This window comes from Ctenopharyngodon idella, chromosome 4, assembly GCF_019924925.1.
Source record: "Ctenopharyngodon idella isolate HZGC_01 chromosome 4, HZGC01, whole genome shotgun sequence".
Taxonomy (NCBI): Eukaryota; Metazoa; Chordata; class Actinopteri; order Cypriniformes; family Xenocyprididae; genus Ctenopharyngodon; species Ctenopharyngodon idella.
The window spans coordinates 4,798,048-4,814,393 of NC_067223.1; the positions used below are offsets into that span (position 1 = coordinate 4,798,048).

At 39.9% G+C, this 16,346-nt stretch overlaps 2 protein-coding genes across 7 annotated transcripts in view; one reads left to right on the forward strand and one right to left on the reverse strand.

Moving 5' to 3' along the window:
• The window catches only part of nav3 (neuron navigator 3), a 169,423-nt gene extending 157,401 nt beyond the window's left edge, over positions 1-12,022 (reverse strand). For 4 of the 5 annotated variants that reach the window (XM_051891150.1, XM_051891148.1, XM_051891147.1 and 1 more), the window contains exon 1: positions 11,362-12,021. In XM_051891150.1, the coding sequence (XP_051747110.1) occupies positions 11,362-11,637 (276 nt within the window). In that variant the 5' untranslated portion in view covers positions 11,638-12,021. Of the gene's footprint in view, positions 1-11,361 lie in introns of all 5 variants that reach the window. The other variant, XM_051891151.1, reaches the window with a different exon arrangement.
• LOC127510966 (fish-egg lectin-like) overlaps positions 1-16,346 on the forward strand; it is a 736,337-nt gene that overhangs the window by 531,887 nt on the left and 188,104 nt on the right. The window lies entirely within an intron of this gene.

Here is a 16,346-nt window from a genome sequence, read left to right on the forward strand (position 1 = left end):
AAAAATGCTAGTTTTTATAAAAAGATATACTAAACTGAAAATTGAAAATATAAAAATGCTAGTTTAGAACATTAATAAATTAAGCATTAATAAATATAGTGAATGCTAAAACAGCACTCTTCCAAACGTGTATGATTTTCTTTCTTCGATGGAACAGATACAAATATTTTGTAAATAAATAAATAAAATGTTTGTTTGGTTTTTGTCCATACAATGAAAGTCAGTGGGGTCTAGTGTTGTTTTGGACCCCATTGACTTCAATGTATGGTAAGTCAGGTTTGGAATGACATGAGAGTGAGAAAATTATGTCAGAATTTTCATTTTTGGGTGTGAACTAGCCCTTTAAAAGCTCAGAGGTACCCATATTATACAATGCACAGAACTTGTACAACTTCTATACAACTTCTACAGAACTTTCCAGAAAATATACACACCACAATGGTCTAAGAGCTTAACAGAATATAATTTTGAAGCACTTAAAAAAGAATATTATGCAGTTCTGATGAAAATAATACCACAGACACAAACGAACATACCTCTCAGACAGTTTCAAGTGGAAGTGTGTGTTGAGGTACACAAACTAATCAATACCGGGATGACAGCAGTGGAGGGAAAGAGATAACGAGCTTGCGATTGACTTGAGTCACCATCTGCAATGGTGAGTGTGCTATCACATGACCTCATGAGACACAACGGACCCCTGTGCCACTGTCATAACCGCAGTAATGGACTGTTCAGTGAAGGATAACCTCCCTTCCTTGCTGGATCATTATGAGAGAATATTTGTTTGCACATTTTTTTTTGGATATTCAAGGCCCATCAAACATCAACCACTGCGTTAATGGCTGACCTAAAGCATGCATGAACCATTTGGAGGAGAACAGTTCCCTCTCTCTCTCTCTCTCTCTCTCTCTCTCTATATATATAGACTCAGTAAAGTTTAGGAGCATTATGCTATTAAGGAGATTACACCATAATTATGAGATTACGAGGCTCTGCTATTCGTCAAGGAGGCACAGAGAGGAGTTTTGTGTGGTGAGAGACAGGGAAAGAGTCAAAGTCTGTGGTAAAAGCCAGACCCCTCCATGTCTGGTCACCCTGGTCTTGACCTGAACAGTTGTGTTGTCAATAAGGCTACACTTCTCTTTTAAACACTGTTAATGAGGAGCTTAACACCTTTCCAAAATAATATTAACACCCGTTGAATGATGGGAAATCCTTAACCTCTGGTCTGCAGGGGCAAGTTGGTGAGGTGGGATACAAGCATCAATTTTCAAAAAAAATCATTAAGGATTGAAATGACTACAAAAGTAAATATAAAGCAGTGGTTTATTAAAGGTGAAGTAATTTCAGTGCCACTCGTATTACAAAACAGAAATGCAAAAATAAACACTAAAAACATTTGTTCTGAGCTATAGTAAATGAGCAACTGAATCTGAGCCATCTCTGAAAATCACTTATCTGATCTAATTTGTTACTGCTGGCACAAGTTTTTATTATTTTTTTATTTATTTATTTTTTACTGGCTGTTGGCTGGTGTAACTGGACACATACACACACACACACACACACACACATACACAGTGAGTTCAGAGTCTGTGTACTTCACAGTTCATTTGTTGTGATCATCTGGAGAGAACACAGATTTAATCATTTAACCTAATGCAGTACTGGAGTAAACCACTGTAGAAGGCACTGAAACTTTAAAACTTTATCACAACAAAATTATCACCTCAAATTGCTTCAATGTTCCCAAGTACTTTCTAAAATGTAAGTAACTCGCTTGGCAGTTCTGTATCAGTACAACATTAATTTGTGCCACTTCAATATTTGTACTTTTGTACTTCATTGGGGGTGGGTACGTTTTTTTTATGTTTTTGAAAGAAGTCTCTTATGCTCACAAAAGCTGCATTTACTTGATCAAAAATACAATAGAAACAGTAATATTGTGAAATACTATTACAATTTTAACTACCATCTAAACACCTATCAGAATGAACTACCATCTAGACACCTCTCAGAATGCGCGACCATCTAAACATCTCTCAGAATGAACTACCATCTAAACACCTCTCAGAATGTGCGACCATCTAAACACCTCTCAAAATGAACTACCACCTAAACACCTCTCAAAATGAACTACCATCTAAACACCTATTAGAATGTGCGACCATCTAAACACCTCTCAGAATGCGCTACCATATAAACACCTCTCAAAATGCGCTACCATCTAAACATCTCTCAGAATGAACTACCATCTAAACACCTCTCAAAATGAACTACCATATAAACACCTCTCAAAATGAACTACCATATAAACACCTATCAGAATGAACTACCATCTAAACACCTATCAGAATGCGCGACCATCTAAACACCTCTCAAAATGAACTACCATATAAACACCTCTCAAAATGAACTACCATATAAACACCTATCAGAATGCGCGACCATCTAAACACCTCTCAAAATGAACTACCATATAAACACCTATCAGAATGAACTATCATCTAAACACCTATCAGAATGCATGACCATCTAAACACCTCTCAAAATGAACTACCATCTAAACACCTCTCAAAATGAGCTACCATCTAGACACCTCTCAGAATGTGCTACCATCTAAACATCTCTCCGAATGCGCTACCATCTAAACACCTCTCAAAATGAGCTACCATCTAGACACCTCTCAAAATGAACTACCATCTAAACATCTCTCCGAATGCACTACCATCTAAACACCTCTCAAAATGAGCTACCATCTAGACACCTCTCAGAATGTGCTAACATCTAAACATCTCTCAGAATGCGCTACCATCTAAACACCTATCAGCATGCGCTGCCATCTAAACACCTATCAGAATGCGCGACCATCTAGACACCTCTCAGACTGAGCTACCATCTAAACACCTCTCAAAATGAACTACCATATAAACACCTATCAGAATGAACTACCATCTAAACACCTATCAGAATGAGCTACCATCTAGACACCTCTCAGAATGTGCTACCATCTAAACACCTCTCAAAATGAACTACCATATAAACACCTATCAGAATGAACTACCATCTAAACACCTCTCAAAATGAACTACCATCTAAACACCTCTCAAAATGAACTACCATATAAACACCTATCAGAATGAACTACCATCTAAACACCTCTCAAAATGAACTACCATCTAAACACCTCTCAAAATGAACTACCATCTAAACACCTCTCAAAATGAGATACCATCTAAACATCTCTCAGAATGCGCTACCATCTAAACACCTCTCAAAATGAACTACCATATAAACACCTATCAGAATGAACTACCATCTAAACACCTCTCAGAATGTGCTACCATATAAACACCTCTCAAAATGAACTACCATCTAAACACCTATCAGAATGAACTACCATCTAAACACCTATCAGAATGTGCGACCATCTAAACAGCTCTCAAAATGAACTACTATCTAAACACCTATCAGAATGAACTACCATATAAACACCTATCAGAATGAACTACCATATAAACACCTATCAGAATGAACTATCATCTAAACACCCCTCAGAATGCGCGACCATCTAAACACCTCTCAAAATGCGCTACCATATAAACACCTATCAGAATGAACTACCATATAAACACCTATCAGAATGAACTACCATCTAAACACCTCTCAGAATGCGCTACCATCTAAACACCTATCAGAATGAACTACCATATAAACACCTATCAGAATGGACTATCATCTAAACACCTATCAGAATGAACTACCATCCAAACACCTCTCAGAATTAATATATTTCAAAATGTAGATTATTCCTGTGGTGAAAAAGCTGAATTACTCCAGTCTTCAGTGTCACATGACCCTTCAGATTTGTTGTTCAAGAAATATTTCTTACTATTATCAATGTTAAAAACGGTTGTGCTGCTTTATTTGTGCTTAATATTTCACTAATATTACATACAGAAATCCTTTTTAACAATGCAAAAGTCTTTATAGTGTCACTTGTCACATTATTGATAAATAAAAGCATTAAAAAAGTATTCTGACCCAAACTTTTGAATGCTAGTGTATTAAAGATTGAGACAAACTGCAAGGGGGTTTCTAGGATCTTGTAATGCCTGAAGATGCATGTGTCATCGTCGATAAGAAAAGTCGTTAAACAGTAGCCAGCAAAAGTTTCCTGAGGTGTCCAATAACCTTTAAACATTCACGCATGTCAGTGAACAAACACTCCACTGAAACGCTTTGGACTTTTGCCCATGGGGCAGGAAATCCAATGATTCAGTAGCGGGTCACAATGTAATCACAAAGTCTGACTCACAGAAGGGCTGACTAACTGAACTCTCTCTGTTGACCTCTCCTCTCCTCTAGGCTGGTCGAATAGTTGTCTACTAAATGAATATTCGATTATTTTGTAAATCCCCCCCTCCCCCCCTCCAATTATCATTAGAAAAAGAAAACAAGACCGATCCATGACCCTACACTAGCATAATTAAGGACAACTTGTCAAGTTGTTATTCAGACAACCTGACGACTAGTCGATTATGAAAATATGTAGCTTGCGCATCCCTCCTCTCCTTTTCTGGTGTGTATTAATGGCATGCTGGGATGTCCGCTCTGTCCCGGTCCCTGCTGATTGCTAATGAGCCCCATGCTTTGGTTTCACAGATGTTCTTCCTTTGTGTTGAGCCAAGAGAAAGTGTGTTTGTGTGTGTATGTGTGTGTGTGTGTGACCTCTGTGTGAGGCACTGGGCTCGTGGCGTGTAATCGGAGCCAGTTATACAGACAGTGCCAGGTGTGTGCACTGCCTCCATTCCTCTATCAGCACATCGTCAGTAAGAGAGAGAGACAGAGACAGAAAGCACAAACTGTGAGAATGAGTAAAGGAGAGCAGAGGTCTGGAATGAAGTGAATACTCCAGGAAAATAAAAGAAAGTAAAAGAATGAGTGAGCACATGAAAGAAAGTGAGAGAGGTGGGAAGACTGTCAAAGTTTATGTAACAAATGACAAATGCAGCTGATTAGAGCAATGAAGGAAAGGGAGTGAAAGAACAGAAATATTAAACTAGAAGACTGGAATTGGGGAAAAGGAAGTCAAAGGTAGTAGACTAATATCACATATGGACCACTGAAATGTGTGTTCATGGGTTTTATTAGCCACAATTAGTGTGTCCCCAGAAGTTAGCTAATCTGACAAAACCATGTTTTTAAAGTTAGTATGATGCATAAAAAAACAGAAAACCACAGAAAAAAAACAAAACAAAAAAATAAAAACAGAAATTAAACCTTTTTGACACCAAGGCTACCCACTGTCCACAACAATATTCAAAGACCCTATGACTTTTCCATTTGTTTATTATTTACATTAAAAAGAACTTTAAAAAATACTCACAATTTACTCATAATTCCCATGGAATTTTATAACTTTGGCCACCTCCTATATCCCGTTTTTCAAAGAAAAAAAAAAAAGCTAATGTTGTTGAATTAAAATAAGAAATATCTCATTTATTTTTGTTGTTTAGCTTATTGTAATGCTTGTTTTGTCTTATTTGAAATAATTTTACATCATCTTGAGGCCCCAGAGTGGACCCCAGCCCCCTTGTTGAGAACCACTGGTCTATGGTCTATGTTATTAGATAACTAGGTAAACGTGTGCAAATTTGCTCTGTTCTTTTTGTTCGTTTATGGCATTAAACAACACACAAGTGTACAGTTTGTCTCCCTCTCTGTGATCATTTAATGATCACACCTTTGAACTTAGCACAATGCCTGGAGGTACTGTGTTTGTAGATATGGCCTGGTGTGTGAGTAGTTGTATGAAAGCATGTGGGTAACTTCCGTCCATGGGCTGCATTGTGTAAAGCGGTAAGAAACTCGTCTGCAGCTCTGCAGTGCCGCATCAATAAACACCATTCAAGAGTATCAGATGTGGCAGGGGGCTCAGCCACTTAATGATACTGGTGATAAAGTCCTCAGCTGAACCGAGTGAAACAAAATGACATCTGCCAGATCGTTAAATGTTATTAGATGTAATTTCTTTTTTCTAATTGAGCTGTGTGCACAGAGTGTTCTTGGTCTCTGGACGGCTCACCCCTGTAAAAAACAAAACAAGAAAAAAACAAACAAACAGGATGCCTGGCAAGATCTGTCCTTTAGGTTGTGCGCTGTTTTTCTCACCAGTTTTTCTTCCTGTTTTAACTAAAGACTGATTCGGCTTCCAGAGACGTTAAATATAAACTTGCATGGTTGTTTTGAAAACAAACTCCATAATGGAACCTCAAAACACTTACAGGAAAAGTTTACAAAAAAAATGTAATTCTTTCATCACTTTTCTATGGAATTACAGAGGATGGGAGGAAAGCTTTCATACTTTAAAGTACAAGTAAGTAACTAACTAATTAGCTAAATAAATAAATAACCCAAAAGTGATGCTCAATAACAACATATTTTTGTTCAGTCTTCAATCAGTTTCAATCAGCTTCAGAAGACTTGGAAGACAGAGTCAAATAGATCACTTTCATGATACTTTTATGGCGCAGTTGCATCTGTTTTGAAGTTTTAAAGCTTGAAAACAACATAGGGGTGTGTAAATGAATTTTTCATTTTTGGGTAGATGTTGTGCAAGTCAATAAAGAAGCATTTTCGTCAAACAGAATCCACTTTATTCAACTACTCAGTAACTCGTGCAATGCACTCTCTTTGCGCACTTGTACAATTCTTAAAGGGCTAGTGCAATAAACAGAACATAACAGTAGACCAGTTCTGGTTTATGCAAGTCAGACTTTTTTTTATTAAACAGTGAAGGCCTCAAGAAATAAACTGAACAGTGTGCTGAGATTATGCCTGATTTTATCTAAATAAATATCACCACTCAGCCCTTGAGTAGGCACACTGTGAAAAAAATATGTGTGAATTATTAGTTTATTTAGATTTTTACATTCTCTTCAGAGAGCTGTTGGACTTACGTTTCCATTCGAGCTGAGCTATCTAACGGCTCTGAGCCTCCACCTCTGTTTGTCTAAGGGGGAGCATCATCACTTGTCTTCAATGTCCTGCACTCTTCCAGATAAGGAGTGCAGCACGCCAGACCACCCATGGCTATGACATGCACAGACAGAAGAAATCCCAACCCCCCCGCCGACCTCAAGCCTCAACGTTTTACCACCGACAGCATCCCTGTTGCTGGGAAACACTGGCACTGTCCCCTTGCACTCTCAACATTCCCCTGCCTTCCTCATCTAACACACTGTGAGCGACCAGTGGCCTGTTTACATTCCCTGACTTTTTAATATCACACATACAAATCTTGAATGGGACAAGTACAGAGCTCTGGGGAACCTCGCTACTGGACCACACTGCTGAACTCAGTAAGAATAAAGAGGACTATATACACGAATGTGTATCTGTGCCCATATGTAACGGAATGTCCCGAAATGACAAGAGTGATAACGTGGATATATAATCCACATTTCACATCACTGTAAAAAATATTGAAATTAAAGAGTTTGTCTATATAAAGTTGTTCTGGACTCTTGTAAATTTTATTGTAAGGAGAAAAAAAAAACAGGTGGAACATTCTTCAAAATGTCTTCCTTTGTTTTCCAGAGAAGACAGAAAGCATAGGCAGTTTCTGCTGGTCAGTGCGAATCATTTAAATTAAGTTACTGTAGTAAAAAAAAAAAAAAAAAAAAAAAACATTATCATCTAACACATAAACACATAACATATAACCCTTAGGCTACAAGGTGAATTAAGTTGTATGCACATACCTTAAAATGAAAATGAGCACAGCTCGCTCACACTTAGCAATCAGGGACAATTCCCAACTTTAAATAAATAACCATTTACATAATTAGGATATTTGCATTGTAAGACTGTACAAGGAGTTCAGATATAAAATTGCTGACTCGTTAGGTAACGTTTGCGCATTAAAATCAGATGCCCCGAAAAAAATAAACAGTAAGAAAAAGCTTTTCTGTCAGGTTATGTTGTAACGCTAAATATTGTAGAATTGTTTGTGTATTACCACCCTCCGGGACCCAGAGGTTCAGGATCGGCGGCTATGACAGAAAGTCATATAGGTTTTCAACTATCCCCTTAAGAAAAAAAATACTAAAAATTATGTATTTTTAATTATATGTTATAGGCTACTAAAATGTTACACAGCAATGGAGAGGTCTGAGTCTAAGAGAGGCTGCTTTTCATTGGACAACCAAACTGAGAGGTCACATCACATCCTGTTGTTGACAATCAAGTTTTGACAGTAAGGAGCATCTTGGGGATTTCACATAACTTTAATACAAAGGACTCACAGAGCGCAAGGAAACACATTAAATAAATATGTACGATGGCAAATGAAATGGAAGATTTGCGCAAGGTGGAAAACCTGTGTCCTTCTGAGAATGGGGTTTTGCTGTCATATTTCTACACTGGATGCTAGAACAACATATCAGACAAACCTCATGCAGTATGGAATGGAAGACTATCTCCCCCACCCCATCTGCACTCAAAGCCAAGCACTCAAAGGAGGACTTTTGAGACAATAAATAATGCAATAAATATGAGTAATACAATCTAACAGATGGATTAATTTCAAAAAAACATTTCTGGATCATTATTTTGGATTTATATCAACAACTGTTTTATCTGATGTTCTAAACACAATAAAAATATGTTCACTCTGAAAAAGAACAGAATTCAGTCTTTATGTCCCAAACAACACCCTGTGGAGTCATTCCATTTTCAAGTCAGTTAAGTCAAGTGCGCTTAAACTCAGAACAAAGGAAGGTGAATTAGCAAGCTGTTCTGTACTGCACTGTAAAAAAAAAAAAAAAAAAAGATTCCTCAAAGGAATTTTAAACTTTCTACTTTAAACTTTTATGTTTAATTCAGTGTGTTTGCCATTTCTTTGTAATTATTTGTGAAATTTAAAAGCAGATTTCTGAGTGAAAATTGTTTCGAAGTAAATCCTACACCATTTTTTTCAGTGTAGAGTTGTGTAAGAGTTCATAAAATTCTTCATATTTCCCAGACAGAGTTTATTCAAATACCCTCTTGTTTCCTTCTTTTTGTTCATATTTTCTCACGTATTCTCTCTCATCAAGCCTGCCACAGACACACATTCTCAAACACACCTCCTCACTGCCCTTATTCTCAGGTGTATAAAGTGTACAGCATAAGCTGTAATCAGTCCTCCAACCAGACCAACCACATATTTCCTCTGTTTACCACGGAAACTGTGCTGAGAACTCTGTGCAGAAAGTGACTGGAATGATCCTTGCACAACCGTCATTTTTTTACAGTCTCTAACACTGTCATGAGATGAGGCCCTTGCATACTGTAAACTACACAGACTCCCTTGGATGACTGCTCTTAAGGCGTCCAAAAGAGCTTCTACAGCATGCTGGCCATCTGTCTGCACATTAACTGTTAAGTTGTTCCAAGGGTTTACATTAAATCTTGCTCTGTGGAGCTCCTGTTTGTTTGGAAACTTGATAAATAGCACCAGCAGATCACAACACCGCCAGCTACGCGGTAGACTGATGTCCTCGAATGCAAAGTTTGTCATGAGTTTGCTGTCTCGACACACGATTCAAATCAAACTGCAGCCGCATAGAGACTGTATCAACACCAAACAAGGTGAATGTGCTGCCCTCTGTGGGAACGACTACAAACATGTCCAAACAGGCATGTGGGTATAAACAAATCCACCTCTACTGAATGCACTCTGACATGCCACTGCATTATGATCTTAGACAACTTCGCTAGCTCCACCAAAACTAGACTGTCAGGAGAAAGTAAGTACTGCCTCAGGCTCTTCAGCCCTTTCAAAGAGAGCTGAAAGACCTGAGTGGACAAGCCCACATTAAGACTAATTGTTCCCTTGTGACGCGTCAGGAAGGGACAGGTGGGACATTTCTTTAGTTGAGGAGATAGAAAGGTATTAAAAAGTCAGTCGCATTATATAACATGACATTTTTTATTAATATTGTAACATAGTGCTTGCTCAGTTGAGTTTTATGACCAGTATTAACATTCATTTTTAACAGCAAACTAAAGTGAAGAGACAAGGCTGGTGATTTTTTCTCACTAAAGGGCATGACACTTGAGTGTGTCATGGAGCACGGAGTTAATAATAAAACACACTTCCCCTCTTTCTTGGCCCCACTGCCCTGCAGCAACCCCGAACATGCTCGCGACCGCTGCACCAGAAACCCTGCGCAGTCAACCACGACCCTGCTTTGAAGTTAGCACGCACTTCCTGCAGGTTACAAGAAAATGCAGCCTTTTAGGATCTGAAAAGGGAGGAGGGAAAACTAAGGTCGTCACAAATGAGACAACGGTCAAGATGAGCTTACTAAACAGGAAAGTTCTTCTTTTACCTTCTTTTACCTACAGTTTACTTTTTTTTTAGTTGTGACAGGCGGGTCTAGCAAAAGCTCAAATGAATCTGCTTGGCGGGGATTTTTGAAAGATTCTTCATAGTGCCCCGCCTTCCTTCTGTCTCTGCTTCGGTTTCCAGCCAAATGTATGAAAATTGCTTTCAGAAATCTTGGCATGCTTTTGTTTTGAATGGGTAAGAGTTCATGGCAATCCATACATGTCTATCATTCGCTAGCAATTTGAACTGTGCCTTTTTAATACAGTGAAGCCTGAGAAAAGAGCAGAAGAGGGAAAACACCAGCCATATATCTGTAACGGAGCACCACACGTGGGGGATTGGGAGTTAGTGTACTGCCCCGCTCTGTTTCACACAAGGGTTTCTCAGGTGGCCGAGTAACCCCCGCAAAACACCCCCTAAACTGCCCCCATGCTTCATTTCACAGATAGAGATCTTAATAGCCTCGGCAAAACTACAACAGCTCGTTCGTAAACTGGAAGTATCAGCCACATGAGAGATATGGTTTGTAATGATAAACCAGCCATGCTCAAACAGTGCACATGATTCAGCAAAGAGCAAGATATTAAAGGGATAGTTCAGCAAAAATGAAATATACTGTTATTACTTCTTCACCTATTCCTTTTAATAAATAAAATAATCAAACCATATAATTAATTCAATATCTTTTTTATGTAAAGCATCCAAATTCATACAGTGAACTTCTGCATAATTGCCAGCATATAGAATACAAATGTCCAGACATGACAGATCTATGGCACCTGCTAAAATTATGCAATGGTCCTCCACGCATCTGGCTGATCTATTTCCACACATGCATTGAATTATAATTCCAAATCAATCAAACAAGAACCGTAACCAGCATTCTTCTAAAGCAACATGAAAGCCACCTGTAGGGTGAACCAGTACCTGGTCTAAAGACCAACCCAAACATGGCACACATGGATGAATGTCTCACTGACCTTGCATATCTTGCTCTCCTCTGCCTGTCTGCTGCTACGTGCCAAAGTTGCAGATGGAGCTGGGACCAAGGTTGACCTCCTATCGTGGATCTCCGTCTTGAATGAGAGCTGACAAGACAGCATAGAAGATTCTGTGACCCTGAGCTCCGAGCTCCTGGGTGCCAGTCCATGTGCCATGCTGCTCCTCCCAGGGTTCGGGATGGGCAGTGCAGTGTGGATGGGTTTGGACCCCACAGCCGGCTGCCTGAGTTTCGATGCAACGCCAACTACCGGCATAGTCCCTCAGAGTGCAAGACGAACAGAGAAATAAGGAGGGGAAAAAAGTGGAGGAGTTGTCTCTCGTGGCTTTCTCACACAAGGGAGAGAGAGAGAGAGAGACAAGAGCCCTGTGTCTGCTCTTGATGTCTGGCAGGGGCTATAAGAGGTGGGAGGGGGGCGAATGGTCTCTTAAAGAGTGCTGCTAGAGGGTGAGAGCGTGGATACGCTCATTCTGTTGCCGACAGCGTGTGCTGCTCTCAGTAACTGAGAAGGCTCCTCCACTACACATTCTCCCCTCCTTCTTTCTCTCTTCCACTCCTCCTCTTTCCTCACTGACAGAGCGCCACTACAAAACCAAACAGCTCTCGGGGGCGTGAACTTCCCTGGAAGGTAACCACTACTCTGCTCTCCTCACTGCCTGATTATCCAGATCTGACTGTGTGTGTATCTCTCTTACATACACACACACATGCACACACCGACTGATCTAACTCTCTGGTTCTTCCTCTGTCATTTGAAGAACATTCCACAGCAGCGCGTCACACTCTGACTGCAACTGTCAAAACAGTCTCTCCGTAACCCAGCTCAGAACGGTGGACATAGACACCTCACACTGGCTGCAGCTGGAACAACTGAATGCTGCGATGAAAGAACGAGTGCAAAAAGAACACTCGAAAGACAGTGGAAACATTTGGGGTTGTTTGGAGTAAAAGTAAGTCTGTATATATGTGACAGCCAACACAAACAGATGTTATAGAAGGTCTACTCTCTTTAATCCCGGAAACAATCCACACTAAAGTTGTTTGTCTAGTTCCCTGGATTTAGCTGCCAAACTCCAATTCGCTGTTTCACTCTTTCTTTTTTTTCTGCTGTCAACTTTACTTTCACTCTCATCTCATCTATTATCCCCACCCAGTTTATAGAAATAGTTGGTAAAGATTCAGAAAGACAAGAAGGCTTGGAGACAGAGGACTGACAACAGACATTTTGCGTAGCATTTAGTAATGGGTGGAGAGAAGAACATGACATCAACGCTGACAGCACTGGCACCGACCTTCCTACTAATTCATGTCAAATAAATAATCAGGGCATTTTCTTGTGTTTAGCCCAGGAGATACGATTCATTTCCCACTAACAGGACAACGAATCATTGCCCATGATCACTAAACAGTCTGCCGTTTTGTAACTGGCAAAGTGCCTGTATACATGAATTTTCGACTGTGGTGTGAAACTGAGCAGCCCTTGATGTATTAAAGACTTTATTAAGTGGGCAAAATATGACATGTACCATGGTTTTTAACAGCCGTTAGCCTGGTGTGAGACTTAAAAGAGAGTGAAAGTTTTATATGGAAAGAGCCCATCTGGTTCAGTTTAAAAGCAGGGATGTGTGGAGGAACAGCAAGGATTTCCACCACATCGGAACACTTTAACACAGCAACGTCCAGTTCCTAAGCCTACCCTGAGCACCTACAGTTTATTTAATACCTCATGGGATTGACTCAATGCTCACACAACTAAGCCTATATTCTTGTCTGTTTGGTATATTTAGCATCAAGTGCATTTAATGGGATGGTGAACATCTTTTTTTCCATGTTCCTCCTTCATCAACAGCATACTTTTCTATACAACCCACCAATACTGCAAAGCAATGAATGACAACTATACCTTCAATGTGAGAAAATTATATACAATTATATATTGAAAGAAACTTTGATTTCCTCTTCAGGATTCCAGGTGCTCAGTGGATCACATGTAACTGAACGCTCCAGGCAGAAGGTCAGATTAAAAAAACATTTTCGAAATGTGTTCCTACTTGAGCAGAGAAGCCCCAGTTTAATTTTCATGTCTCCCTCACAGAGTTTATCAAGCTGCTCTGGAGAAGCACTGCTTAATGACGGGCTTCCAGTTACCTGTTTTCAGAATGCACTGCGGTAAATCGGAGCTGAAAGTTTGCTGCTAACTGCCTTAGAAAAGCCAAAGTCAACAGGAGCAGAGCAACCTCCAGGTTCAGTTCCACTGGTGCTCGGTAGGTCATGGCTAGTGTGCTGTTTATATTTTTGACCACTTTTCTCCACATCAGGGCCTATACTCTTAGAGAGCTGGTTATGCGGGGAAAAAGATCATAAAACATGATGAGGATGTTGATGGGAATGACAGTAATATTGTTGTTGATGCCGCAGGGTGATGATGGTAATGATAGAGTTCACTCCCTCAGGCTTCTCTAGTGAGGCACAGTTGACAACTGTGGCCTGTACCTCAGAAGGACCATAATTCTAACAACAAACAATGTGTCTTATAAGATCGGGCAATACTCCTTGGAAGAGGCAAAGAGCCCTGATAAGAGCTAAATTTACATGCTCAAACTCTATTTCTGAATGTGGGCTCAGCAGAGTTGCTCCATTCTAGGTGGCCTCCAAAGCCACAGTAGAGTATCTTGTGGCAGGGAAAAAGGGCATTCCAACAGAACTGGGGAAAATGGTGGGCTGAGGGAGAAACCTCAAGACATTTGGGTTGGGGGGAGAATTATGGAAGACCCAAAAGCCACAGCCCAAGAGAGGAAATAGGAACTCAGCATCTCAAGACTCAAACCTCCTGGCCAAACATCATAGCGTGTGATTAAGTCAACTTGCTGCTTTCCACGAAAGAGCCTGGAAGGAAATCTGCTGCTGTGTTTGCTGAGATACTCTCTTTTCTCTCTGACTGATAAAAGCAAGGGTTCAGCATTATACGATGAACCAAAGCATGCACTGGGAAATCTCCAGCTGACTAGTTCCTGGTCACCACGTTCATCCATGAAACAGAATTTAGTGAGAGGCCTGAGGTGTTTCTCCAACAACAAATCCCACCGGTTACTAAAAAAGGAATACCAGGCAGAACCAAAGCACTGGTTCCTGATTATACGGAACATCTCTGCGTGGAACCTGACGTCAAGCAGGGAGGGAGAGACGGGTAGAAAGAGAGACTGAAAAAGAGAATGAGAGATGGGTTGACCCTCTTGCATCCCCTCTGGACCCTCCCCTGTCAATACAAATCCCTTGAGAGACTGATAGTCACGCACCTGGTCCCTACCACAAGCATATGCTTATCTCGGCTCTGCATATAGGATGGCATGGAAAAGAAAACACACATACAGGGTGCTGGAGTCATGGATTCCTACTCACCAGTCAACCTTTGACGCCCTCCATTGGCTCTCACTCTCTGCCTGATGGGTTACAGGCTCGAGAGATAAGCTTTATTCACTATGATGGTATTCATTTTTCATCATTAGCATCAGAAGAGTGCTTTCCCAGGTTCTCCTACCATGCTAATCCTTGCAAAGACTTCTAGTCTGGAGTGAATCACAGAGTATCAGGACATGACACTGGTTAGAAGTGATGGAAGAACATCTATTCAATTTATTAGTCACCGTTTCTTCTTCATATTGAAGTCTTGAGCCCTTGAGGCCACCATGATGGAGACGAGTAGTGAAACAGATTGAAACAATTCATTTTAGTGGGAGCAATTGTGCTCCATTTCGGATTCAAAGGGGTCGGAACAAATGGAATGTGAACTATCCTTTTTCAAACAGCCAAATTTATAAACACACATTTAGCAAAAACGTCAAAGAAATTCCAGCTGCCCGGAGAACATGTTTGGAGCGGGTGGCTTGGCCACATCCCAAAAAGGACTGGGTGGAAATAACACTACAGTGAATCAAAGCCGCATCCTAATCCCAGAAGGAAATCTTCTACTTTCACCCAAAAACAGTGCTGCCACATTCCTACATGGTCAACTTCATCTACAACAATCAAACCTCAAAATTAACATAATTTAACAATTTTAATGAATTAACATAAGACTATGTAAAGTGATATAAGGGAAAAAAAGTAACGTCATTGAGACACATATATAAAGAGAATCCCAGCCCTGGTGCCATATAAAACAGTACCAATCATACAGACATGCTCTGAGTATACTGCACTTGCGCAACCCTCATTCCTGACACAAACTGCCATAAAAAAAAAAGCTATTCTCTGTGCAATATTTTTAGATACTAACTATGGTCTTCCCCCATGTCTTGCTCTCTCCATCTCTTTCTTTATTTCTAGTGCAAGATTTGATATCTTTTGAAACATTTTACAGCTGGTTTTGATGAAACTCAAGCAGGGAATCAATGCTCACTTACCAACCAGAACAATAAGCAAGAGGCAGGGATGTACAGTAAGTACAAATGTGCCTATTGTGGCCTAAAAATAACATGAAAGGGAGGTCAGCCATCATTCTGAACCAGAGGAAGAGGCCACCACAACACTGGGCTCAGTCCCAAATAAAAGATCCCAGAAGAATAATACTAACATGGACAAACACAATAGTAGATCAGTGAACAGTCAGCTGCCCAGGAGTCAGCAGTTATGTAGCCAAGGTTAGAATAACAAACACAGACAAACTGTTAAAGGTCCAGTCCACTTCAAAACTTACTGAGGGATTATTGGGTCCAAAAATATGCACACCAGACATTGTGGAAATTAGATTTACACACATAGAGGAAAAAAGTGCATTATGAATTACAACGTTAATCTTCATAATCATAACAAATATGCACAGCACAGCACAGCAGATTCAACTTAGAATCTAGAAGTCAATGGAAAATGCTCATAAACTTCTTCTAAGGTCTAATCAAAGCTATACCTGTATGTATATATATATATATATATATATATATATATATATAAATATACATATATATA